The following is a 25,589-nucleotide window of genomic DNA, read 5'->3' on the forward strand; positions in this document are numbered from 1 at the left end:
TGGCACTGAAATAAAGTAAATCCTATAGCTCCTGGTAGGAAAATTCCTCTCTTCATCCTTTCACTGTCCAAAGTGTGTGCTCTGCTCTGCAGACTGCACTGAAAGAGCTGCTGTCTCCCAGCCAGCACAATGTCACTTCATGAGGTTGTTTATCAGCCAAAGGATTTCTTCATTTGATGTGGAAGTAAAAAGAAGCAGGGGGAGTAAATACAAGCAGAGAGAACTAAAAATAAAAGGAAGGGTTTCAAGAAAATGCTGCAGTAAAGAGGTTGATGGGTTTTGGCTGCCTGAAGGGTCAGGATCGATTTTTATAGATTATGTCAAAGTGAGCACTTTGGGTGATTAGTTGCAAATGGGAAACACCTGATTACAAATCCTACCTAATGAGCCATCCCTGGATTATCACCTGTACAGCTCCAAAGCTGCAGAGTTTCCCAGCCAGGAGCATGGAAAAAGAGAGCTGACTTCCTGTCAGTTCACTCGCCCAACATGCTGCCACATGCTCCAGCAGAGGCTGGGAGAAACTCAAGGGAAAAAAAAAAGCCACCAAAGCCTGCAGAGGAGCTGTGAAGAGTCATTTGTTTGGCATCTGTCTCACCACTCAGCAGAGGCTGGGTGCAAGCACAGCTGCCCAGCATGAGAGGATCAGCTCCAGTGAAACTGGAGGCAGGACCAGACCCTTCGCCCACACTGGGGTGACCTTCCCTTGGTCATTTTGCTGTGTTGCTCTGTGGTTTTAAACACCCCTGCCCTGCCCTGCCTCAAGAGCCCTCTCATGGATTGTGCCAGATGAGGTTTTGGTTGGATATTAGGAAAAAATTCACGACTACAAGAGTGGTCAGGCATTAGAACAGCCTGCCCAGGGAGGCGGTGGAGTCACCATCCCTGGAGGGGTTCAAGAAACGTCTGGCCATGGCACATGGGGACATGGTTCAGTGGCCATGGTGGTACTCAGCTGAGGGTTGGACTTGATTATCTTAGAGGCTTTTCCAACCAAAACAATTCCACAATTCTATGACTGAGCAGCCTCAAGTGTCCTTACAGTGGGTCTAGAAAGAGCAAAGCTGTGCCCAGGGCTGTTCCCATCCCTCCATCACAGAGGTGAGGGTGAATTTGCAGTGTTGCTGTTGGTGGCTGCTTCCAAAGCTCCCTGAGCTCCTGACCACAAACCTGAAGCATCCTGAAATGTACTCATTGCCAGGGAGGATGGACACGGGGATGGAAGGAATGCAGGGAGAATGAATGGGAGGTTTTGTGCTGACCCATTGGAGGAGAGATCAAAGATCCTTCATACCTTGGCTGGGAGTCCAGCTCAACATCTCTGTGTGTGTCTCTTCCCTGTTGCTCACCAAACCTCCCATTTTGTTGCATATTTTTATACAGTTTAGGGTATTAGAACAGGAGCTGCTGCCCCTTCTTTTGTGTATTGAAACTGGTCAGGAGCAACTAACCAAGCCCATCTAAACCCCACCCTTGCAGTGCTGTCCCACAAAGAAAACACCGACCTTTGATTGTCACCTACAAGCCTTTTATTGCCTGCAATACTTAATTATGTGCTGATAAACTCCTGCTAAAAGTCACCTCTGAGGGGCACCAATGGAGCCTGTAATATTCGTGTTGTGCTGAGCACCTTGCAAGGGAAACTTTAGAAGGAAAAAGCAAAATTCTCCGTGTGAAGTTTTTCCATACTTTGCACAGCTTCCAAAGATGCTGTAAAACTCGGCTACATAAGGAAACCCTTCAAGATTCCAATTCTAACTTTCAGAAGGCAGGAATTGTTGATTGCAGCTTGCTCGGGTGCAGGTCTCATGGCCCAGGACTGAGCTTTCGGTGTAAATCAGTGAATCCGGATTCAGCACCGTCTGCGCTGCTCAGGACGGGAAGGAGAAGGGAAATTCCCACACTTATTTCTGGTTCACTGAAACCGAGTGGCGAAGCTTTGTATGATCTGAAACCCAGACTCATTCCTGAGTCACGGCTCTCCACCTCCGGCAGCGGGAATGAAAAGCGAGGCCGGGGGAGGCTGCGGATGGGTCGGGGGCAGATGCTGCGGAGCCCCCCGGCAGCCCCAGGTGGGTGCGAGCGGGACGGGGCTGCATGGGAGAGGCATTTTAATGTTTTTCGGAGCCAACTGCGTGTCTGCGGCTTTGGGACAAACGCAGAAATTTTGTCTTTGTTCCGCGCTATGCTTTGAACCGCGGCAAACTCGGGAGGTTTTGTTTTCTTTCCTCAATATTCCATTACAAAAGAAAAGAGGGGCCGCGGATGCTCCGCTTGCTCTGATTCTTGCAGGATGGCGGGGACCGGGATCGGGATCGGGATCGGGATCGGAACCGGGGTCGGGCGCGGAGCGGGGCCGCCCCCGCGGGCCCGGGGCGGGGCGGGCGGTGCGGCTGCGCCCGGCGCACCTGGGGCAGGTGAGGGCGGGCCCGGGCCGGGGCGGGCGGTGAAGTGTCCGCTGTGGCCGCGCTCCTTTCGCCCGCTGCCGGCGCGGCCCCGCCGCTGGGCCCCGCGGGGCGGCCGCACACCCTCCGCGGGCGCGGAACCGATCCCTGCCCTAGCGAGGGGTGAGTACCATGGGGACGGGGCTGGGGGAGTCGCGGGGAGCGGTGGGACTGGGCCGGCCTGACCCGACCCATGCCGGGATCCACCCGCGGAGCCCCGATCGCGGGCTGGAGCCGGAAAACACGCGGCGGCAGAGGGAAGGGTTGCGGCTCGGTCCCGGCGCTGAGCGGGTCGGTTCCGCCCGGAGGCGTGGGGGGCTGTGTGTGTCTATCTCCCGGTGCCGAAAGAAAGCAGGAGGGTGACGCCCGCTGCAAACTCTGCTCTCGGCCCTTCCCCACCCGCTCCCGGGCCGGTCTGCGTTAGCCCCGGGCGACGTCTTTCAAGTTGAAGTCAGCCGAGGCCTGGAGTTAGGACAAAGGTGATTTTTGCGCCCCCCCGCCCCGTTCACCGACAGCTCTTTGCGGACGGCAGCTATTACCCCCCACAAAACCCAAATGATTTGTAACATCTCCTGCCCCTTTCGACTCCATGGGCATGGCAGGTTGCTGAGGTTACCAGATTGGGGTGAGGAGGGGTTGTGAACTGTAGGAGTTAAGTGTGCTTAATGTGGGTTGACATAGGGGGGAGGGGACAGCCCGAAAGTGATGCCCAAAGTGATGTCCTGGTCTCTGCAATGTGAGAGCTTCAGGTTCCTGGTGTAGGGAGGGGATTAACAGTTGGTTGCTTGGATGGAAGTTCAGCTTGTTTCTCTGTGGGAACGCCAAAGTGAAGGGTTGATTCTCTTTGAAAAAAAATACAAATCCCCAAAATAGAGGCTAATGGCACCAAAGAACGGTAATAAGCAAGCAATGAGATGTCTGGTGTGGCAGCGACGGACCCAGAGAAGACCCTTCCTTCGTCAGGGGCTCCGTGTGGGGTGGAGCAGGAGCACTGAACGCACTTGGGTTGGGTGCGCATGGGGAGAGTGAAAGCAGCTGTGCAGTGAGGCTGCGATGGCTTCAGACCACGTTCTCCTGCTGCCCTGACTGCTGCTATGTTGGCTGGCACTGCGCCGGAGCCCCGAGAGTCACTGCGGTTCACCAGCGTTGTCCTTGACCTTGGTCACTCGTCTGCGGCTCTTGGGGAAGTGGCTGAAGGATGTCTGCTCATTCCAAGGGTTCCTCGACTTGTTCTGGTTGGGGTGAATGTCTCTCCTCCAAGGAAAAACATCTTGGGGTGCAGGGAATAATGGCATCAGTGTTCAGAGATGCAGGGGAGATTTAGGTTAGATATAAGGAGGAAGCTCTTCAGAATGAGAGTGATAAAATGCTGCAACAGGTTGCCCAGGGATGGGGTCCCTGAAGAAATACAAGATCAGACTTGACGTGGCCCTAGGCAGTCTATTTGGAGGGGGTTTGGACAAGATGACCTTTGAGGGACCATTCCAGCCCCCGACACAATCTGTGGATGTGTTAATTACCCCCATGTGCCATCCAGTTTGAGTGGAAATACTACAAATTGTGTGCACCCAGGAGTCTTGAGTCTTGGCAAATCCATAGTGCAAAGATGCTCCCGGAGCCCACCTGTGCAGCTCCAGAATGGGAACAGCCCCTGGACTCTGCTGGATGGAAGTTGAAGGTTGTAAGAGGCTGACTCACCGTCTGAGCCCAGCAATGGGATTCAAGTTGATTTGCTCTTGGTTATTGTGTCAACAAGTGGTTGGTGATAAAAGGTCATAAAGCATTGTGCCGTGGCGCATTGGCAGCCGCTGCCTGGGATCCAGGGGACAATTCAATCCTAATCCAGCAGCGCCAGTGAGCCTTCCATGTGACCAGCTTTATTTCCTTTTAGAGGGGCATGAATTTTGCTCCCTGCTGTGTGGGCTTGAATTTACTCCTGGTCTTGCAAACTGTGTGTGTGCACACCATTAGAAGCAGGGGGGACTGCTCGTAAAGTAAGTGTGAAAGAGATGGTGGAATGAGCTTTAATTAGGGGTTTTCTGTCACAATGAAAAGCAACTTTATTTTTTTTTTCCCGTGAGAGGGAAATCAATACTTGGTTTTGGTCTCAATTCTAAGGCCAGGATTAACCTGGACTTTGTGTCGTTGTAACCATGCTACTGCAAGTTTAATTCTGGTAGCGTTTTTGATACGGAGAACTAATACCGCAGAGCTGCAGAAGCACAAAGCTGATGTTGATGATTGCTTTCTGATCCCTCCCGGCTCTTGGGAAGCAGGCTGCCAAGATGCTCAGCTCTTTGACAAAGCACCTTTTCAAAACTATCACTTAAAGGTGATTTGCAATTCAATCCGAATATTTTCTTGCCCTAACAGATAAAATAAATTGTGTTCAGATTTAATTTTGTGTGAATGCTTGCATCCGAGTCAGATCTGTGGGTATTGGAACAAATAAAACCAGTTCCTAGACTCCTCCTTGGATAGGATTTTTTTTTTTTAATCTTTAATATCTCTGCTACTTAGACTCATTTTACAACTCCTGCAGCAGTGTTCAGGGCTTATGGCAAAGGTTTTACTTATCCTATCACTGCTTTATTAACGGAGGGGAGATTTAGACTGGAGATGAGGAAGAAATTATTTCCAGTGAGGGTGGGGAGACACTGGAACAGGTTGCCCAGGGAGGTTGTGGATGCCACCTCCCTGGAGGTGTTCAAGGCCAGGTTGGATGAGGCCTTGAGCAGCCTGGGCTGGTGGAAGGCATCCCTGCCCATGGGACACAGATATTCTTGAAGGTCCCTTCCAACCCAAACCATTCTATGAATATGAAATATTTGTAATTTCTCAGGTCTGTTTCTAGGTATACAAACATCTAGATGCAGCTTCTAAAGCACATGTGTAGCATAGAAGTCCTCTCTCAAAAATCTCAAGATACCAAATGCTGCCTCTTCTAGCAGAGGACAGTTGTTAATTTTTGTCTATTTGGCTTTAACACATGAAAAATTTCGTTGGTTGGCTGCAAATGGAGTAGCAACACAAGGTTGCTTAAACAACAACAGTTAACTACAGCATTGGTTTAAAAAAAAGAAAACTTAAACATGAAGTGAACGTTGCTTGGTGTTTTGTTTGGTTTTTTTTTTTTTTTTTTTTTTTTTTTTTTTTTTAGCAGGAGTGCAGGCAGAGCTGCACTTCACATCCCTCTGGATAAACATCCTGGTTATTACAGGTCAGTTGTGTTTGTGAATCATTATCCTGCAAAGCACTCAGGAAAAGGTCATTAAATGGCTTTCAGAGGTCTTTATCTGATAAAATTGCCCCCCTCTGCTTCAGCCTGATGCTTTCACCTCTGCTTCAGCTGAGGCAAACGCCCCTGAAGGGGCATGTGTGAGAACTGGACCTGAGTCCCCTTCCAGGCATGTGGAAGCTTTTGAAATGTTGATGCCTGTTCTTGCTGTGGCTTGTTTGGGGCTTTATCTGCTGTGCAGCCTTTACAGCTTGGGCTGATTTGGACTCGCCCTCCGTGTGCTCTCCTAATACAAATAACCAGCTCTGCTTACCGGAATGTTTAACAGTGAGTTGTTGCTCTTGTGACAGTTATGGTCCCTGCTTAGTGATGGCTCCTGGCAGAAGAGGCCTCCAGCTGGATCTGAATTAGTGGTTTCAATATGCAGTGACATGACAAACAGTAGCAGGAGCATGGCATAGAATCACCAAATGGTTTGGTTTAGAAGGGAATTTAGAGATTATCCAGTTCCAACCTCCCTGCCATGGGCAGAGGCACCTTCCACTAGACCAGGTTGCTCAAGTCCCCATCCAACCTGACTTTGAACACTGCCAGGCTTGAAGCTTCCACAGCTTCTCTGAGCAACCTGTTCCAGTGCCTGACGACCCTCATGGGGAAGAATTTCATCCTAATGCCTACTCTCAATCCGGCTTCTTCCAGCCTGAAGCCATTACTCCTCACTCTGTCACTACATGAGGCCCTTTCTGCGTGGAATTAACTGTATTTTTGTAAAGCACACGAGTCTCAACTAACCTTTAGCCATTGGGGTGCTGTTGTCTTTTGCAGAGGATGGCGCTGCACCCACGCAGGGTGCGCCTGAAGCCATGGCTGGTGGCCCAGGTGGACAGTGGGATGTACCCTGGCCTCATCTGGCTGAACCGAGAGGCCAAGCGGTTCCAGATCCCCTGGAAGCACGCAACACGGCACAGCCCCCAGCACGAGGAGGAGAACACCATCTTCAAGGTGAGGGAGGGACAGCTGGGATAGACCACGGCTCTTAAACACAGACAAAGGCATGGATTGTTGGCCCAGGAGCTGGGCAGGAATCTCAGGAGCTGTTTCCAGGCGCATTTCGTCTTCTGATTTCTTTGACCTTAGAAAAGAAACTTTGTGCACCTGGATGCCAAGCTTGGCGCTGCCTGAAAGGGTATTGAGTTCTTTAACCCTTTCCCACCACCACCAAAGGCCAGATGGTTGTGTGGAGTCTAGAAGGTTACTGCTGTTTGTGTCATCTGCTGGGTTTAGGATGTGGCAGCTGCTTGCTCTTGGCAGCAAACCATTAAATACTGTTACATAAATCTTAAGAGATCCACCACAAACTTCCAGCACTCATCATTGTTGTCCCTAATACTCTTATCCCAAGGGATTCATTATAACTCCTACACTGCTTTTGAGGAATTTTTGCCCTCTGCCTTGGAGGGATCTTAGGTCTGATAGTCTGCTCGTCAGCCAGGTGTCTGTGGCTGCCCTTCCACTCCATTTGAAGCCAGCCTGTTCCTCCTGGCAGGGGATGGCTCGCTGTCAAAAATGACTTCTGGTGTTGAACCTGAGGGACCTAGAAATGCTCACTGCACAATCCTGTACAATTTGTCCTTCCTTAACTCATGTACAGGTGCATGTCCAAAATTGCTCATGGATTGTGGAAGTTCAGATTGATATTTTGTTTCCTCCCCTTTCTTTTAATGGGAAAAAGCCATCAAAGCAGGAATTTGTCTTGGTGCTATCAGCAGAGCTATAGTGAAGACTCCCGCAAGACAAAGATTTTTTTTTTTTTTCTTCAGTCAATTTGTTTGGAAGTTTGATTTCTGATAAAAGCTGCTCTATTGAAAGGACTGGACTGAACAGACTGTACTTTGTCCCCAGGCATGGGCTGTGGAAACAGGAAAATACCAGGAAGGAGTGGATGAGCCAGACCCTGCAAAGTGGAAAGCGCAGCTACGGTGTGCTCTGAACAAAAGCCGAGAATTTAACCTGATGTATGATGGCACCAAGGAGGTGCCCATGAATCCTATCAAAATTTATGAAGTGTGTGATATCCCCCAGTCCCAGGGATCAATCATTAATCCAGGTGAGGGCCTTGCTCATACAGGGCTGGTGACTGAGCAGGTGTTTGTCCAACACCAGTTCCTCCCTCAGTGGTGTTAACTCTCAAGCTGCCTGTGTGCAGCAGAGAGCAGCTGCCCTCTCCAAGCCCAGCTTAAAGAGGACTCTGAACCATCCTGTACCTGTAGGATATTAAGCAAGCTGTGCACACCTGCTCGGTTTCTGCACAGCCCAATGTTTGGGATAGTTTATCTGTATCCTTAGCTTTTTAGAATTCCAGAATGCCAGGTTGGAAGGCACTCCAAGGATCATCTGGTCCAGCCTTTCTAGGTGATAATGGAGTTAAAATGAGCTGGCCCAGCCTCCTGGCAAGCTGAGTCTTAAAATTGCCCAGTGTAGGGAAGTCTACTGCTTTCCCTGGCAGATGATTCCAGTGTCTGATTGTTCTCATGGGGATAAAAATGTTCTTCTGGAGTCTAATCAGAATCTCCCCAGGAGTATAACAATACATTACACTGAACATGGCCTGTTGAACGGATCAGGTTTTGCCTTTTAAACTTAGATTTGGAAAACATACAAATAAATTTTCCATACAGTGCAGAAGCAGTATGAAAATGACACTATTTTGTCAAGAAATGCACTGCAGTGAATGTGCTTGTCTGCAGGTTCCACTGGCTCAGCTCCATGGGATGAAAAGGATAATGATCTTGATGATGAAGAGGAGGAAGAACTGAATCAATCCCAGCATGTCCCCATTCAAGAGACATTTCCATTTCTTAATATCAATGGTTGGTGGCATAGTCATGATATTGGCTTGTGAACTGGTGTGTGCTTGAAAGAAAACTTTGGTTTATTAAAGAACTGTTTCCCTTTTTTTGTAGATTCTTCGATGGCTCCTGCCAGCGCAGAAAACTGCAGCCCTGAAACTGTTTGGCCAAAGAATGAACCTCTAGATATGGAAATGCCCCCAACTGCACTGCAACACGACTTCTTCAGCAGCCCTGAGCTCTGGATCAGCTCTCTGCCAAGTATGTGCATGGATTTGTAATGCTTCTGTCATTGTAGTTTAAAAACAGAAGTGTTTTGACTTTTTTTTTTTTTTCCCCTTTTGTGGCTGTTTGGTTTTTAGCCTGGGGAGCTGTGTGTGGTTTAAACTTCCCTGTGACTGTGGTGTGGACTGAGTGGTGGTGTCTCTAGTGCTGGTGAACATCCAGGGAAAGCCATGCTGACAGTTTCTCTCTCAGTGACAGACCTAGAAATCAAGTTTGAGTATCGAGGGAAGGAGACTGGACCAACGACCACCGTAAGCAACCCACAGGGATGCAGACTTTTCTACGGAGAGCTGGGTCCCATGCCAGACCAGGAGGAGCTCTTTGGGCCTATTAGTTTGGAGCAAGTAAAATTTCCAGGCACAGAGCAAATCACCAATGAAAGGCAGAAGATCTTCACAAGTCGGCTGCTGGATGTTATGGACAGGGGACTGATCCTGGAGGTCAGTGGCCATGCCATCTACGCTGTCCGCCTCTGCCAGTGCAAGGTGTACTGGTCTGGTCCCTGTGCACCTTCCTCCACTACACCAAATTTGATTGAGAGGCAAAAGAAAGTCAAACTCTTCTGCCTGGAAACATTCTTAAGCGGTAGGTAACTTCCCCTGCTGGAAAAGGGCTTTGGATGCTGGTCTGGTTACCTGGTGGCACTATTGGAAAGGGTGGTCTGAGTGGGGCTCAGCATGGATGAACCAATTAGTTTTGCTTGTATATGGGGTGTGGGTAGGGGCTGCTGCTTCCCAGCTTCAGTGGGCCACGGAGCAGAAGAAAGTGAGCATGCACTTATTTCATACTCTGAAAAACATGGGAGGGCCTTGCTGCTTCTGAGTGCAAGAAATGAGATGTAATTGTGTATGTATAAGAAGTAGCTCTGGCAAAGGAGAACCTGGAGGTAAGACCTGGAATGGTAAAGTGAGGAGGGATGTGGTGAGTTTATCTAACAGAAAGAACAAGCCTGTAGCATTCTGCTTTTCTTCCTAGAGCTGATTGCCCATCAGAAAGGACAAATTGAGAAACAGCCACCATATGAGATCTACTTCTGTTTTGGAGAAGAGTGGCCTGATGGAAAACCCAGGGAGAGGAAGCTGATTGTGGTTCAGGTAGGAGCTGAGGCTCTGAAGTGACAGGTACCAGCCTTTTTGGGGCCATTGCATTGGCTCTGGATGGATGCCCATGGATACCAGAGACCTGTTCTTCCCTGTTGTGGTTACTGACAGTGGGGAAACCCTAGCAGGCTGCTAGGTTTTATCATGACAAATAGAAGTGCTGTGTGTGTGACACAGCATCAATCTGAGAGTGCACTTCAGGCCACTGCAGAGATCAGGGCAGGGGATTCTTGCAGAATAACAGGAGGGACTGCTTAGAAGGGCTTGTAGTGATAGGGTGAGGGGCAACAGTCTGAAACTGGAGCAGAGTGGGTTTAGGTTGGACATTAGGAGGAAGCTTTTTACAATGAGAGGGGTAAAATACTGGAACAGGCTGCCCAGGGACGGGGTTGAGAGCCCCATCCCTGGAGACATTCAAGATCAGACTTCATGGTGCTGGACAGTTTGATCTAGTTGAAGGTGTCCCTGCTGACTGCAGGGGGCTTTGGACAAGATGACCTTTGGGGGTCCCTTCCAACTCAGTGCAATCTGTGAATCTGAATATGTTGTGTGACCAACTGACTTCTCTGGCACAGGTCATTCCAGTGGTGGCTCGGATGATCTATGAAATGTTCTCTGGTGACTTCACACGCTCCTTTGACAGCGGCAGCGTGCGCCTCCAGATCTCTACACCTGACATCAAGGACAACATCGTGGCTCACCTGAAGCAGCTGTACCGCCTGCTGCAGAACCACCAGGAGGGGTGGCCGATGCCAGCCCCCCCCATGCACATGGCACAACCCCTGCCAGCACAGTGACAGACGCTTTGCTTTGCCCTGTGGTTTCTTACATTGTACATACAGGAAAGTATTTCTCAATGAGTGCCTTGCCTTAGATCAGAGTAAAATCTGTAAATCTGGTCCTCTGACTCTATTTCAGTAGTCTATGGTGCTTTAGTGTTGGAAGTGTTCAAAACTGAGGGGCTTACACCTGTAGCTCCTTCCCTGGGTTCAGCAGTTTGCTTATGCAACCACTATGTATAAATCAGATTTGCAATTCTGTAATATTTTTTTTTGATCCACTACTGATGTATTGTATATAAATACTTGATCGTGGGAGGGGGAAAAAAACCCAATCTGTGCTCTATTAAAACTGCCTGGAGAATATCACCTTGTCTGTTTTTCTTTTAATTGCTCTGTAGCTGCAAGCTGGGAGGATGACACTTTGTCCAGCTTGCTTTTTTATAGCTATGTATATATTTATTAAAAAAAAAAAAAAAAAAAGCCAGTTCTGCACACTCTGAGAAGTCACCTGAAGATGAAAGCACCTTAACAGCGGGTGATGCCTTAGTGCTGTGCTACCCCTTAGTGCTTCCCCAACTACTGGCTGAGGATGAAGGCAGCGATCTGCTCCTGAACGGTTTCTTCCTTCACGATGAGGTGGCTGGGCCAAGGCTCTGCTCGGGCCCAGCACTGCTCGGGAAGATCGCCCAGCCCGAGCTGGGCGAAGGTACCTCCCCAGGCGTGCCCAGACCTAGATCTAGAGCGGGCCGGACCGTAAGCACCTCCCCCGGGCGGCTCTCGGCTCCGCCCCGGGGTCCGCCCACGCCAGCGCCGAGGCTGCCCCGGAAGGGTTGGGCTCGGCCGTGGCTTCCATGGGCTCGGCGGAGGCCCCGGCAGGTGCTGCCTTATTGGCGCCGCGGCTGGTAGCGGCGGCTCGGGAAGAGCTGGCGGCTGGGGCCGGGCGGCGGCGGCGGTGGTTGCCGGCAGCCCGAGCCTTGCAGCTGGCCGGCGAGGTGCTGGCGGTGGCGGCGGGGCTGAAGCCGGCCTTGTTGTACGACTGCAGCGCGGCGGGGATGGCCGAGCTGCGGCGGTACCTGGCTCGGTTGAGGGAGGCAGGGCTGGCCCCGAGCCGCCTGCATTTGTTGGGTGTGGAAGGCTCGGCCCTGCTGCTGCACTCGGGGCTCGTCCGGCGGAGGCTGACGGCTGTGCTGCGAGCCCACCCTGCACCCTTCATGGATGTCTCTGCGGGGCGGCATTGTCCCGTTCTCTGCGGGCCGGTGGAGGCTGAGGCCATCAAGGGACACCTCGCTGCCCTCCTCGCTCACCTGGGGGCTGCAGAGGCTTCCAGCGCTGGCCCTCTGTCCTCCAGCGAGGTTGTCCCCACGGGCTGGAACCTCTGCACCATCGTCGGGGTGCTGCTGGGCTACCCGGTGGCATACACCTTCGCCATGGAGGAGGGGGAGAACTGCCTGGCAATGACACCGCTGAGAGTGTTCACAGTCCAGGCTTCCTGTCCCAGGATAAGTGACAGTCTCAGAGTCCAGATCTACTCCTTCAGTATCCCGGAGATCCTCTGCATGGAGCTGAAGGAGGTGCTGGACACCTGGTGTGGTGAGCTGAAAGAAGCCTTCAGTGCTCAGAGAGACTTTGTAGACCTCCGCATTGCAAGCGAGGTGGTGTCGCTGCCAGCCGTTGCCTTGTAAAATACACACTTGGACTTTTTTGGTGCATCTCTCACTTGCACCTGGGACTGAGGTGAGAGATCTGGTTCCCACTGAGTCTCAAGAGCCTCCTGAGCGCCAAAAGCTGAATTTTGACCATCTCAGGCCCTGGAACTTTGTGGGCCAGTTGCAAATCAAACAAGTGCACTTCCCAGAAGAGCAGTGTGTGGATGGAGGCACTCACAGCTGCTCTGCAGCCTCCATCTGGACTGCAAAAGGTGCCCTGTGAAGTCAGGGTGTCTTTATTTGCTGCAAAGAGCTGAGGATTAATAACCTGCAACACCATGGTATCCTGACTTTGCAAAGTTTCTGTGGGCTTCATACTGTATTTACTACTCATGCAAGGCGGTGTCACACACCTCCTAGCTGAGCCTCTGCTTGAGCAAGGGCTGTGTGCTACCTTAAAACCTGCACGGTGCAGCTCCAAAATAGGCTTAAACTCCCCATCTCTGTCAAATAAATGTGAAAGGGAAGCAGGTACAGCTGTGGAGACACTTGGCCATGAGACAGTGGCCCACACTTGCCCTGGAGGGCAGGAGATGGGAAGATTGCTCAGGATGGGCAGGGGACTGAGGTAAAAAGTGCCCTTAAACTGTGTGGTTTCGGCCAGGTAGTAGTGGAGATGGTCCAGAGATGAATTTAGGGAGGTAATAAAAACGGAAGATAATTTTGTAGTTCTCTCAGCTGCCAGGCTGGAAACCAGGGAAGCTGGATCCCAAGGGCATGGGATACTCCATCCCTTCTGCCTGTGAGCCCTGGCAGTGGCAGGTGGAGCGGCTTTGTCCCTCAGTGCTGCCGAAACTGGGTAGCACAACCTTCACCTGACAGAGAAGAACCAAAGCAGCCAAGGGAAGGAGTCATCTCCCAGCATTTATTTGGATTGCAGGAGATTGGAGTGAGACCAGCTCAGGATAGGAACCAAAGCAGAAGGTGCAGTGTGGTGAGGGTGTGTTGCTGTTGGTGAAGCAGTTCCTGTAGTGAAGTTGGTCATCAGGTAGGTCCTTCATGGTCTGTAAGTTGTGAGGAAGGTGGCTATGGCCACTGCTATCACTGCCACCAGAAGAGGGATCCAGTGACCACACTGTCTCTGCAAGGAGAAACAAGTGTTACTAGGAAACTAGCTGGGAGACGACTTCTCAGCTCAGCCCTAGCAAACATCTTTCCACAATGCACAAATAAATGAGGGAATTTTCCCCAGACCACTCTACAGCCCCAGTCTGAAAGCACTGGGAGTCAGGGTGAGGAACATCTCCTAACTTTGCCTGCCTGCTGCAGCAGTGGTTAGGATTTGGGGTTGGTATTCAGGGTGAGGAACAGCTCCCACCTTTGCCTGGTTGTTGTGGCAGCAGTTGGGATTTAGGGTTGGGATTCAGGGTGAGGAAGAGCTCCCACCTTTGCCTGCCTGCTGTGGCAGTGGTTGGGATTTGGGGTTGGGATTCAGGGTGAGGAACATCTCCCACCTCTGCCTGCCTGCTGTGGCAGTGGTTGGGATTTGGGGTTGGGATTCGGGGTGAGGGACAGCTCCCACCTCTGCCTGCCTGCTGTGGCAGTGGTTGGGATTTGGGGTTGGGATTCAGGGTGAGGAACAGCTCCCACCTTTGCCTGCCTGCTGTGGCAGTGGTTGAGCTCGTGGCGGCACTGGCGCAGGCTGCTCAGGCAGGAGCGGTACTCCTCGCTCAGGGCCTCCAGCTCAGAGCGCAGCTCCCTGCACTGCAAGCAGAGTGAGGGGCTCTTAGCAGGGGGCATCCCCTCGCCCCTGTACACACCCAGGCTGGCAGGGCTCCCACAGCACTGGCAGCACTTCGCCCAGGCACGGGCACTGCGGTGACAGGGAATTGTCACTGCTGCTGCCTCTTTGTCTGTAAGTACCTACGGGGGACAGAGCAGACCTCAGTGTTACTGGGAATGTGGTGATGGAGGCAATGCCCAGTCTTGGTACCAGTCCCTCACCTTCTTCTTTCAATCTCATGGAAGGAAAAAGCAATGATTATTTCTCATGTGGGTGTGTGCCAGTGAGGAATCACAGAATGAGCTCCAGAGATCGTCCAGTCCAACCCCCCTGCCAGAGCAGGATCACTTAGGGCAGGCCACACAGGGACGCATCCAGCTGGGTTTTGAATGTCTCCAGAGAAGGAGACTCCAAAACCTCTCTGGGCAGCCTGCTCCAGGGCTCCATCACCCTCACCATAAAGAGGGGTTGCCTCATGTTGAGGTGGAACCTTCTGTGTTCCAGCTTGTACCTCTTGTTCCTTGTCCTATCACCAGGCACCACTGAAAAGAGCCTGGCACCTTCATCTTGACACCACCCCTCAGATATTTATAGATGTTGATAAGATAAGGAAGAAGACATGGAGTGCATTTCAACTCCTGAAGTGTGGCTTTGGCTTTTCCTTGTGAGACTGAGACTCTGTGAGCAGAAATTGGTTTGTATGGCAAGGGCTCTGCTCTACAGTCCCTGATGCCAGGCATGCTGGTGCCCAGCCCCTGCATGCAGATGGTGCTTCGAGGGTTTAGGATAAAAATTCTTCAAAGGTAATCCTCACAGGAGATACCAAGTTTAGGTCACTTGCAGGAGCTTTGGTTCATTGTGTTGTGCTGCTGCTGCTGCTGCTGCATTTAGACCAGCAGCTCACTCCTCACCAGGCAGCTTGGTCCTAGCTGAAATTCAGTGACTTCCTCACCTCGTTCTCCTTTGCTGTAAGCTGGGATGTCCTTTTCTGCACCTCATCCTTCAGATTCTCTTCTCCCTCCTTCTTCTCAGGGTGCTCTAACAGCGCATTTTGTTTTTCCTTGGCAAGAGTGAGAGGTGGGGTCTGCGTGGTTTGAACCTGGTCTAGAAAACAGGCAGGCTTCTGATGAGAAACAGGTCCAGGCTTTCAGTTTGCTTTAGATCTTGCTTGATCAGCACAATTTACAGATAATGTTTGCATGCTACACACACAGCAGAGCACCCAGGAGCTGAGCTGGTTATCACAGGCCTACCTCTGCTGTAGCTACGAGTTAATCATCTTTAGAGGACTATTTCTAAGTAGCTGTGAGAAATGGAGGAGAGGGAGAGTTCAGATAAAATGCTTGGTATGATTTTTTTTTTTGCCAAGTACCAGCTGTAATTGCAATTATGAACTGGAATGTGGTTGGGGGGAGGTGGTAAAAAAAGGGCATTGCCACTGGAGTAGAATTTGCAATGAAATCCATTTATTTTGTAAATTGTCATCATAAATACGCTGATGCTTTAACATTAGCAAAATAGAGTAACTCGCTTTGTGCAGCTTGCAAACAGCTTTTATTCTAAACCAGACCTAGAGCCAGGTCTGAGGTTCCTGTGCTAGATGGGGTTAGAGAATTTGCTGACCTTTCCTTTGCACTGTCACCTCCTGGGGCTTCCATTCCTTGCTCTGGTTCTGTATCAAGTCTGTGAAGGTAAAAAAGCCCAGGGTTACCCTCAGTGCTTGGGCAGGCCTCTCACTCTGCAGCTTTTTGTGTTACTTACTGTGCATGTGGCTGATTGTTGCCTCCAGTGTCACCTTCTGGCTTTGTTCTTTTTGCAGTTTCTCTGGGGAAGTGACAGAAGGAAATGCAGGTTGGTGGCAGGCTCTGTGCATCTCTGTGCAGGGATGGCAGCATTTCCTTTCTCAACATGTGTAAAGTATAATGGATGTTGTTGCTTAGGCCAAACTTCCTCCTCTGCAGGATGTGATTTTAGCTGTTAGCTTCCCTTTCAGCTTTGGCAGCTTTTTCTAAGTGTTCCTTACAGTCCATTAACTTGGGTTTGATTTTAAAGCTGTTCATAGGAGACCTCTTACGAGCTGGAACTGCCACTATTTACTCTTCCTTATTCACGTTTTAAAATAACCACCTGCAATGTGTGTGTTTCCTTGCCTCTGTCTGAACTGGTGCTTTGATTAACTCCCTGGCAACATCCACCACCACCCAGCAGCACCTCAGACAGTCATGGGTGCTGCCTCCCCACCTGAGCAGGCTCCCATTGCTGTGTTTAGGTCTGACAAGGATGCAAAAGTCCTCATCAAAGCTGAGGACTCATCTTTGATTTCTTGGCAAGTCTCCCATTCCTTCCTTTCTTCTAGAAAAGTCACTGGCCTTCTCTGAAGTCCTTTGATCTAGTTGGAAACAACTCTAGGAATGGCTTAGTTGGGAAGGGACCTCAGAGATCATCCACCCCAACCTCTCTGTCATGGGCAGGGACACCTCTCAACTAGACTTGGCTGCTCAGGGCCTCATCCAGCCTGGCCTTGAACACCCTCAGGGAGGAGGCATCCACAACCTTCCTGGGCAGCCTATTCCAGAGTCTCACCACCCTCACAATGAAGAACTTCTTCCTCAGCTCCAGCCTAACCCTCCTCTCTCTCAGCTTCAAACCATTCCCCTTTGGTCTCTAGACACCCTTGTGAAGAGTCCCTCTGCAGCACATTCAAGGGGAGGTTCTTCTGCATGCATCTGAGCTTGGCTTTAAGGACCAGGGTTGGAAGAGTATTTTCCTTAGCTCTTCTGTTTATTGTGGGGACAGATTCCCACATGTCCCTGCACCAAATACCTTCGATGGCAGTGATGTGCTGAGCCTTCAGGTGGTTGTCCTCCCGCAAGGCGCTGGCTCGCTGCTGCAGGGCTGCGTGCTCGCTCTGCAGGCTGCGCAGGGCCTGGCCCAGCTGCTCCTTCTGGGTGTCCACTTGCTGTGGGTAAGAACCCTGGCATCAGCCCAGCCCTGGCACCACCACTGCCCACCCCCGGGCAGCTCACAAGCACGTGGCACCACCGACTTTCCGGCAATGAGTGGCAGCTCTGAGCTGAGGACCCGGTTGCATGCGTGGCCACTGTGCTTCATCAAGGAGCTATTTAATCCAGGGGGCTCAACCTGGGGGCTTGCCTGCTTGAAAATTAGGGCAGGTGGATGCTGTGCCTGTGGGGAGCTAAGGTACCTGTGGGGAGCTCAGGTACCTGCAGTTCACTTTGCAAAACGTGGAAGCTGTTCTCCAGCTCGGTGTGCGCCGTGGTCATCTTGGTCAGCTCATCTTTGAGTGTGGTGTAGTGCTCTTTCCAGAAGGCAAGATCCTCTCTCGTTGCTGCCAGGCTTCTCTGGGAAGGAGAGCAAGGACCCATGGGTGGGCTGTGACCCGTGGTCCAGTGGGACCATGCTAGACTGGCCTGGATAGCATCTACAGGTGTTGGTATCAGGTGGCCCATGTGTGAGGCTGGGGCAGCTCTGGGTTGTAAGAAGCTGTGTGGGGCTGATGCCATCTGATGGACAGAGTCAACATGGGCAGAGGGTTTGCTGTGAAACCTGAGTTCCTCTGCTGCTGGGAGGATTCAGAAAGCTGGTGGTCTCTGGGATATACCTTATTTATTGCTTCAAAAATACCAGTTAGCAATTTTTTGACCCACGGGATACCTCTTGGGGGAAAAAATCCAATTTCATACTCCAGACAAAGCATCTGTGGAGACCTCAGGCCATGAATTCTGTGTCTGGCTTGTTTCTCTGTGCATACAGAGCAGGGAATGGGAAGAAGGGAGGGTGGAAGAGATAGGATTACACTTAAAACTCCCAAATAGCAATGTATTTGACAGTTGAACTTGATGGCCTCAGAGGTCTTTTCCAGCCTTAATGATTCTATGATTCCATTTTCCTAACTATATGCTGTTTTAATAACCTGATGTGCAGCTCACAAAATGAGCACAGGTTGCCTCTAAGCTGCTTTGGACTTTGCTCAGGAGCTAAAAAATGGTTTCTTTTTGCATGTTTGTTACTAATTCATCACCTTTTCCTAAAATGAGGGTTCTTGGTCACAGTCGAATTAGATTAAAGCAAAACCATGTTCCAAGTAAACCATGTTCCTTACCTGAACATTTTGGAGCTGCTGCTCTGTTTGAAGTTTGTCCTCCAGCATCTTCTGAAGAGCCTCTTTTGCCTTCTGCTCATAGGTCTGCTTCTGTTCCTCCATCTCTATCAGGATTTTCTTCATGCACTCCTTTGAGTAACTCTTTAAAGGAAGAATGCAAGTGCTGGAAGGGTCTTGTCTGACATACTCCTAAGCTGGCTAAGCCTGAATATTAGCAAATCCTTCAAGTGCTGGAAGGGTCTTTTCTGACATATTCCTAAACTGGCTAAGCCTGAATATTAGCAAATCCAGGGTGTGCAAGTGCTGCTGCTGCTAATTTGCCATGAAACATTGCTTCAGCAAAGTGAAAAAATTTCTTTTCAGATCCATATCTAATCAAATTGCTCTAGAAGCTGAGACCTGACCCAATTAAATGGCTGAGTATTCTGTTTTCATGCCTTTCTTCACCTGTGTTTGTTCCTCAGCAGTCAGATATTACCTGGGTGCAGGCCTGCAGCTGGTTTTCAAGTGCCCTTAGTTTACACTGCAGTTTGTCTTCGTTCAGCTGACCCTGGAGGAGAAACAACCACAAATGAGCTGATGTGTGGAATCATGAACTACACAATATCCCCCCCACCCAGTGTTTTGGTAGCTTGTGTTTTAATTCACTCTCTCCCTTCACCTATAATACTGTGGCTACATTTGGTCCAAGCCTCTCCAATGCTCAGCGTTCAAGTAAGCCCTTCATGATCTCAGAATAAATGGGATATGGGGAAGTGAAACTTTTCTGCATTGAAAAACTCTCCTGAGGCAGTTCTGCTGGTTGCTGAGCACAGGTACTTGCAGGAGATGAGGATTTCAGGTTAGTCTGGATGGGTCTGGCAGAAGCAGAGCTGGTGCCTGTTCCCTGCCTGCTGGTTCCTCCCTGCAACACTCCTTGCCTAAAGCTTCAGCTGGTGCTAAGGTCTTGTCTTGCTGGTTTCTTTAGAAAATAGGTTGGGTCCATATTGCAACATCTAGCAGCTGGGCAGGGGGATAGAGAGCAGCACTGATGATTCATTTTCCTTATTGTCATCTCCTCTCACTGTTAGTCAGGCTTCTTAGGTTTTGTGAAACCAGCCTGCATGCAAGTTCAGATACAACTTCTAGCAGCATTGACGTAGGCTGGGTTTCCATCACTGATGCTGAGAACTCTGCTGTCCTCTCTGCTCACTGCTGTTTGAAGCCTCTGAAAAGCAGCTTACAGGAGTAGCTGTTAGACCCAAGCAAAACCAGATCCTCTGGTGCCTTAGTGCTGTTTATATTTGCTTATTATATTTATAGTTTATAGTCCCCAAAATCTAAATCTTCCCAGTTCAGTTGTTGGTCCAAAGACCTGGTTGGACCAGATGATCCTTGGGGTCCCTTCCAACCTGGTATTCTGTGAAGTAAAGGCTCTATCCTCCTAGAAAGCAGGTGGGAGTCTGAAAAGCATTTTTTCCATGTGAAATATTATGCAGAGCTCTCCTCTGCAGTTTCTCTGATTCTGCTATCTGCAAAGGCTCACCTTGGAGGATGGTGGTGTCCCAGCCCCTGTGCACAGATATAGATGTGCAAAGTAGAAGGCAAGGGAGCACTGGGCTCTTCCTAAACTTCAGAGCAGACAGGTGCTGGCAAATTCCTCTCATGGAGATGCAGCTTATAAACTGGCCAAAAACCCCCCAAACCCCAAACCAACCCAGAATATAAAGGTCTCCTTCAATGGAAGGAGCTCTCTGTAGGGCAGAACAGCATGGCAGTGAGGGGTGTGTGAAGGATGTGAACACACATAGGAGGGCACAAGAAATTGTGCTTCTGATCAGAGCTACTACATGAGCAAATCCTGGCCAAGAGTTTGTGTTGAAGATGATCTCTGTGAAAGGGGCTGCTTTAAAATAAACAAGTCACATTTCCTGAGCTGGAAAATCCCTCTTGAACTCTTCTGCATTTCCCTGTTGCTGTCATTTAAGTGCCATAGAAGTATTTTAAACTGGTTTGGCTTGACAGCTGTAGTGCTCTGGTTGTCCTGTGATCAGTGAATTCTCTGTTAGTCCTTCCCTTAGTCATTTTAAATCTTTGGTTTAAAGCAGTAACAATGAATGGTGTGTCTGGAAGGCCTCCAGCTTGCCCAAACACCATTCTGCTGCTAGAAAATGAAGTCCACCTAGCAGCAGTAATGCACTGGAAATGGCAAAGGACTTCAGCTCTGCAGAGCTGCAAGGCGCTTCCAAAATCCAGGCTCAACTTCAGAGGTCAGGAAGGGAAGAAAATATATTGAAGTAGCAATTTGCTTCTTTAAGGAGAGAACAGCTTCAAATTAATCACTCTTCATAATCATAATTGAGACTTAGCTTCCTTCATCTGGCAGCATTTTTGAACCAACTAAGCAAGTTTTCCAACAGATGGGGGACTTGGAGTACAGACCCTGTGTCTCTCTAGCTTGGAAGTAAAATTGTGGGAGGGAGAAAGAACCAAATGCTTTAGCCCTTCAATTTAACAACACCCCCACCTTCCAGCTCCATCAAGCCAGAAGCACCCAGAAACATGCCAGCCCCTCAGAAGTGACTTTGTGGCCATTTCAGGAGTTACTCCTGTATCTTTGATGGGTGTGCAGCAGTTTTTCTTTGAAACCCAAAATACTAGAAAGGATTAAAAAGCTGCTGCAACTACTCTTTGGCATCTCACCTGGGTCTGGAAACAGGTAACCAACCATCAGTTTTCACAGCAGTGTCATGGTGTAGGACCTGCCCATACCTCCCAGAGAGGCCACTTACTCCCAGCTGCCCCCCACCATGGGAGATCCTGGGGGATCCCATCCCAGCAGGCAGCATCTGCTGCATTTGCCCCCTTGGCACTGGTGCTAGCAGTGGGCTCATTTTCAGTCTGCTGAAGAGCTGAATGCAAGAGGCAGCAGCAAAGTCTGAGCAGCACCTACCTGTTCTGATCTGAGGTTTCATGGCTGCTTCCCCTAGAGTGTGTCAGGGTGGTTTTTTCCTGCTCATTTTATTTGAAGCAGCAAGCAAAGGCGGAAGTTTCTAACCACAGAACATCTAACACAGGAGGGTTTTTTTATACCATCTCACCCAGCCACTCAATTTTCTGCCCTAACAGTCTTTTGGGGCACAAAAGAGAAAAACTTGAAGCAATGTAACCCCCTAACTTCTGACTTTGTGGTCAGCCCCCTCCTAAAAAGAAAAGTGACAGGAAGGAAAGAGGCCAAGCAAGCAGCTACTCGCAGGGGAGCAGTTCTGCACCTTATCTTCTCTGCCAGGTGCCAGCTCTGGATGTTAAATCAGCAACATCTCCATGCCTGCCAAGCACTGCAACAGGGCAGAGCTCAAAGAGGAGACCACCCCCACCCTACTTCTGCACACAAGCCCGATTTCCACCAAGGCAAAACCTGCCCCAGCCTCCCAGGCATTGCCTCCTGCAGCTCTCTGGTACCTGCCAGGATTTTTCTGATGCTTGCAGCAGTGTGGAGAAGAGCTCCTGCAAAATGACCATCTTCTGCTTGAGCAGCAGCTCACGGTGCAGGGCCTCCTGTGGGGAAGGGGACAGTTGGTCAGAGGGCATCCCCCCCCCAAGCTGGTAGAGACCCTCAGCACTGGCAAAGGCAGCCCTGCTCCCCTTCAGCTCAGGACTTCTGCTGCTTGGGGGCAGTTCAGGTGAGTCTTGGAGGCTTCTCTGTAGGCTTTGTTGGCCACATTAAAACTGGGCATGTAGCAACCCCTTCATTTCATCATGATTTAAAAACTGTTGCCCTACTTGCCACAGACCTGCTGGCTGCTAGGGACTCAACAACCTTTGGTGCCTACCTTCAGGTAGTTGGACAGCTGCAGCATTTCCTGAAAGGGAAAGGGTAAACATTTACAAACAGTTGGATTGTTTCAGTTTATAAACGTTTTATGAACTGGCTACAAAATCCAAATATTTTGGAGTAGAACTGAAAATAACAGCCTGCATTTGGGAGGAATGGGAGAAGACTCTCCTGGGGTTCCTTTGGTTGTTTTATTTCCAGGGAAATCAAAATAGTCTCTGCAGCAACTGACAGCATTGGAGTTGGGGCATCTTTGCCATGTGGTGTATCAGGGGATCATAGAATGGTTTGGGTTGAAAGGGACCTTAAAGGTCATCTAGTCCAACTCCCTGCAGTAAGCAGGGACATCCCCAGCTAGCTCAGGTTGCTCAGTGCCCCATCAAGCCTGACATTAAATCTCTCCATGCAGGGAGCAGCCACAACCTCCCTGGGCAACCTCTTCCAGTGTCTCACCACCTTCACTGTAAAGAATTTTTTCCTAATCTCCAGTCTCAATCTCCCCTTTTCCAACTCAAAGCCTTTGTCCCTTATCCTGTCACTCCCAGCCCTTGTCAAAAAGTCTCTGCCCACCTCTCCTGTAGCCCCTTTCAGGCACTGGAAGACTGCTCTAAGGTCTCCCCAGAGCCTTCTCTTCTCCAGGCTGAACAACCCCAAATTTTAACCTTTTGCAGAAGGAAATAAAAAAAAGATTCCACTCACATCTTCAGTGTCCCCAACCCATAGACTGAGGGACACTGGGGACATGGAACTCCCTTTCTTTACTTCTGGTGCCCATGATTGGCAGTATCAAATCAAGGCAGTACAGAATGGGGGCAGGAGATGCCTGTGGGAGGACAGGAGATGCCCGGGGCACAGAAGTGCCTTTCCTCCTCTAGCAGCAGTGTCACCATTTCTGTTTTATTTTCTTGAAACTACAGAACTTTATCACCAGGCAGTGTCCAGGTGAGAGGTTTTAGAAACTGATTCATTCGAGGGTTGTTATCTGTGGTTTCTTACCTTATTAAAAACTGCTATTCCCCAGCTGAAATAAAACAGAGAGTGTTGCTGAGCAGAGCAGCATGCAGGGTCTGCAGCAGCCCATGGCTCTGCAGAGTGTACAGCAAAAGCTTGTGCCAAGGTGGAACATGTTTGGGCAGCAAAGGCTGCTGCCCTGTGGGTATCCAATTCCCAGCCCAGGGATGGAGGGGAGGACAGGAGCAGCTTACTCTGTCTGCTGGCTTGAGTCTTTCATCATTGTGCTTGGGTCTGTCAGGGTCTGGGTTCCTGTGAAAGCAAAGCAAAAGGATGGGAGTTGGCAGGACCTGGAATAGGCTGCCTGGGGAAGTGGTGGAGTCTCCATCCCTGGAAGGATTGTGGAGATGTGGTGCTGAGTGACATGGCTTAGTGGTGGACTTAGCTGGGTTAAGGGTTGGACTTGATCTTAAAGGTCTCTTCCAGCCTAAATGATTCTGTGACTGATCTCTGATTGTATGATCTCAAATCCAAGGGGCTGGGAAGTTTTGCTCTTTGAGCATCCACCTCAGCTCTCAGAGATGGCCTTGCTTCGAGGATGGAGGGCAGTGGCTTAAACAGTGCCCAGTAACACACAGGGATAAGAGGCAGAGCCCTGTTCAGAGGGACAAGCAGAAGTCGAGTAACTCTGAGGACTGAAGCTACTCCAGGGTCCTGGGTAATCTGGGGCACTACTGGGATGCTGTAGGGCAGAACATCTGCTCAGGTAAGCTGTGGGCTGGGCTGGTTTTATCCACAGGAAAAATATCTGTAACACCTGGAGTTTGCAGGGGAACCTCAGACTGGGATGGGAAAACTTTGTGTGGGGGCTGCTGGTGGAGGAGCTGGGGTTGGAGGGGGAACTGGGGTTGGAAGGGAGCTGTCAGCTTGCACTCTAACAGCTCAATGGAGAGGTGGGAGGGGAAAGCTGCAGCTGCTGTTGTGCTGAGAAACCCAAACGTCCCACACCTACCTTGGGTGTTCACAGAGGCTCCTTGCCTGGAGACCACTCTTGATGAAATGCTGAGGGGGATGCTGAGGCTGAGCAGGGAGTGTGCAGGGGGAAATATGGGGCAGCTCCACTGGTGCTGGAATGAGAGGGCAGCTTGAGTGAGCCTCTGTGGCTGGGTCAGGCTTTGTACCTACAGTGCCTGGGTAAAGAGCATCAAGGAGATGCCAGGAAACCATGGCAAATCCACAAGGATCTGCTGCTTTGGCTGCAGCAGTTCCTGAGTTCTGTGGGGAGGTGGGAGAAAACCTGCTGGCCTTTGGGTGGGGTGGAATAGACACTAGAACAGGGCAAGGAATTTTCTCCAAGTGTCTTGAGATATTTTTTAAATAGATGAAGACTTCTGGTGGCAGGAAGCTGGGTCCTGAATTGAGTCTTTGCTACCATTTGGCAGCCTTGGATCAGAGGTACCTGCTCTGCTCTGGCTTCCCCCCAGGGGCTGGGGGAGCAGAGTCCTCATCCCACCAAACCTCTTCCCTCCCCCAGCTTCCTGCCCCTTGTTACCTCTGCAGAAGCCAAGAGGGGAAGTCCATGTGCATGTAAAGGCTTGTTCCAGATTCCTGCTGCCTAGCAGGTGATTAAACCTGGTGAGGCAAATGGAGCAGGAGGCATGTAACTGCTCTGCATGCTCCTGGGCCTCTGCCAGTCCTCTCCTGTCCCACTGCCTCTGCTCACATGAATTTGGGAACCTCCTGGGCTGAACTCACAATAAACTTAGAAAGAAGTCAGTTTGGCTCTCAAATTGAGGTGTTTTGCATCTTTCTACAGATGTTATTGATGGTGGGGAACCCTCGGGGTTACTGGTAGCTGTGCAGCACAGGGGAGGCACAGGGTAGCAGGGAGTCTCCCAGTTCCTGCACCATTCCTGTGACCAGCAAAGGTGGTGGAGGGAAGCCAGGGGTCAGGAGCTCAATTTTCAAAGTCAAAAATAACTTAAGTGCAAAACTGTAACATGTCAGCTAGGCTGTGGGGCTGTGCTCAGAGACAATCTCCATCTAGCTGAGGGTTTGGAAGCTGGAGAGGAACAGACCAGGAGGGTGCCAGCTTCACCCCTGCCTGACTCTGCAGTTCGTGAGGAAATGTCCATTTTTGTGCATTCTCGCTGTCTGGCTCTACTTGGATTTGCATCCTGGTGCTGTTGGGATGGGTGGGCAGGCTGTGGGTGCTTTGGTGGGTGCCAGCTGGAGCAGGCAGAGCACTGAGCTGCGTTACCTGGAGCCGGACAGGTGGTCCGGAGTCCACCCTTGAGGAGGGCTCCAGGAGGACTCCTGCTTTGCAGTCCTGTCCCAGCTGTGTCCTTGCAGCATCGCTCGGCAGGTTTCTCCTCCTGAGGAACTCCCTTTGGCGGGGGCTCTGTTCTGGCCCCTCTGCTGCCCTCCCGGGGTGGCGGCAGGTGGTCAGGTTGTGCCTCCTCCGCAGGCTCTCCCTCGTCTCCTGCCGCCGCTCACACTTCTCATCGTAGCTCTCTCCCGCACACCGGGGCCGGGGCGCAGCCTTCTCGGGCTGGCTGACCATCCTGGGCCAGC

General features: G+C 50.5%; 3 protein-coding genes across 3 annotated transcripts; 2 read left to right on the plus strand and 1 right to left on the minus strand.

Annotated features, from left to right (window-relative positions):
• The first annotated feature begins 6,510 nt into the window (after nt 1–6,510).
• Nucleotides 6,511–10,713, plus strand: IRF6 (interferon regulatory factor 6). The gene is made up of 7 exons (XM_054395846.1): nt 6,511–6,684; nt 7,585–7,789; nt 8,430–8,552; nt 8,646–8,792; nt 9,009–9,401; nt 9,792–9,910; nt 10,492–10,713. Exons 1-7 carry the CDS (start codon nt 6,511–6,513, stop codon nt 10,711–10,713), a joined length of 1,383 nt encoding a protein of 460 aa, XP_054251821.1.
• Nucleotides 10,714–11,549: 836 nt separating this feature from the next.
• Nucleotides 11,550–12,380, plus strand: C35H1orf74 (chromosome 35 C1orf74 homolog). The gene has a single exon (XM_054395962.1). The coding sequence runs from the start codon at nt 11,550–11,552 to the stop codon at nt 12,378–12,380; it is 831 nt and encodes a 276-aa protein (XP_054251937.1).
• A 1,013-nt stretch (nt 12,381–13,393) lies between these two features.
• TRAF3IP3 (TRAF3 interacting protein 3) lies at nt 13,394–25,578 on the minus strand. Its single transcript, XM_054395919.1, has 15 exons — nt 25,276–25,578; nt 24,028–24,142; nt 23,270–23,327; nt 23,061–23,085; nt 22,063–22,092; nt 21,692–21,787; nt 18,729–18,800; nt 18,251–18,391; nt 17,352–17,489; nt 16,951–17,086; nt 15,889–15,951; nt 15,751–15,810; nt 15,080–15,231; nt 13,995–14,267; nt 13,394–13,485 (listed from the first exon to the last, which is right to left on the minus strand). Exons 1-15 carry the CDS (start codon nt 25,576–25,578, stop codon nt 13,402–13,404), a joined length of 1,746 nt encoding a protein of 581 aa, XP_054251894.1. The 3' UTR covers nt 13,394–13,401.
• Between the last annotated feature and the right edge of the window lie 11 nt (nt 25,579–25,589).

The sequence above is a fragment of the Indicator indicator genome, chromosome 35 (assembly GCF_027791375.1).
Source record: "Indicator indicator isolate 239-I01 chromosome 35, UM_Iind_1.1, whole genome shotgun sequence".
Lineage (NCBI taxonomy): Eukaryota > Metazoa > Chordata > Aves > Piciformes > Indicatoridae > Indicator > Indicator indicator.

Coding starts and splice junctions, on each gene's coding strand:
- IRF6 (XM_054395846.1), top strand. CDS start 6,511: ATGGCGCTGCACCCACGCAGGGTGCGCCTGAAGCCATGGCTGGTGGCC. Junction 7,790..8,429: donor GGGATCAATCATTAATCCAG/GTGAGGGCCTTG, acceptor GCTTGTCTGCAG/GTTCCACTGGCTCAGCTCCA. Junction 8,553..8,645: donor TCCATTTCTTAATATCAATG/GTTGGTGGCATA, acceptor CTTTTTTTGTAG/ATTCTTCGATGGCTCCTGCC.
- C35H1orf74 (XM_054395962.1), top strand. CDS start 11,550: ATGGGCTCGGCGGAGGCCCCGGCAGGTGCTGCCTTATTGGCGCCGCGG.
- TRAF3IP3 (XM_054395919.1), bottom strand. CDS start 25,578: ATGGTCAGCCAGCCCGAGAAGGCTGCGCCCCGGCCCCGGTGTGCGGGA. Junction 15,811..15,888: donor AACAATCAGCCACATGCACA/GTAAGTAACACA, acceptor TTACCTTCACAG/ACTTGATACAGAACCAGAGC. Junction 15,232..15,750: donor GGTGACAGTGCAAAGGAAAG/GTCAGCAAATTC, acceptor CCTGTTTTCTAG/ACCAGGTTCAAACCACGCAG.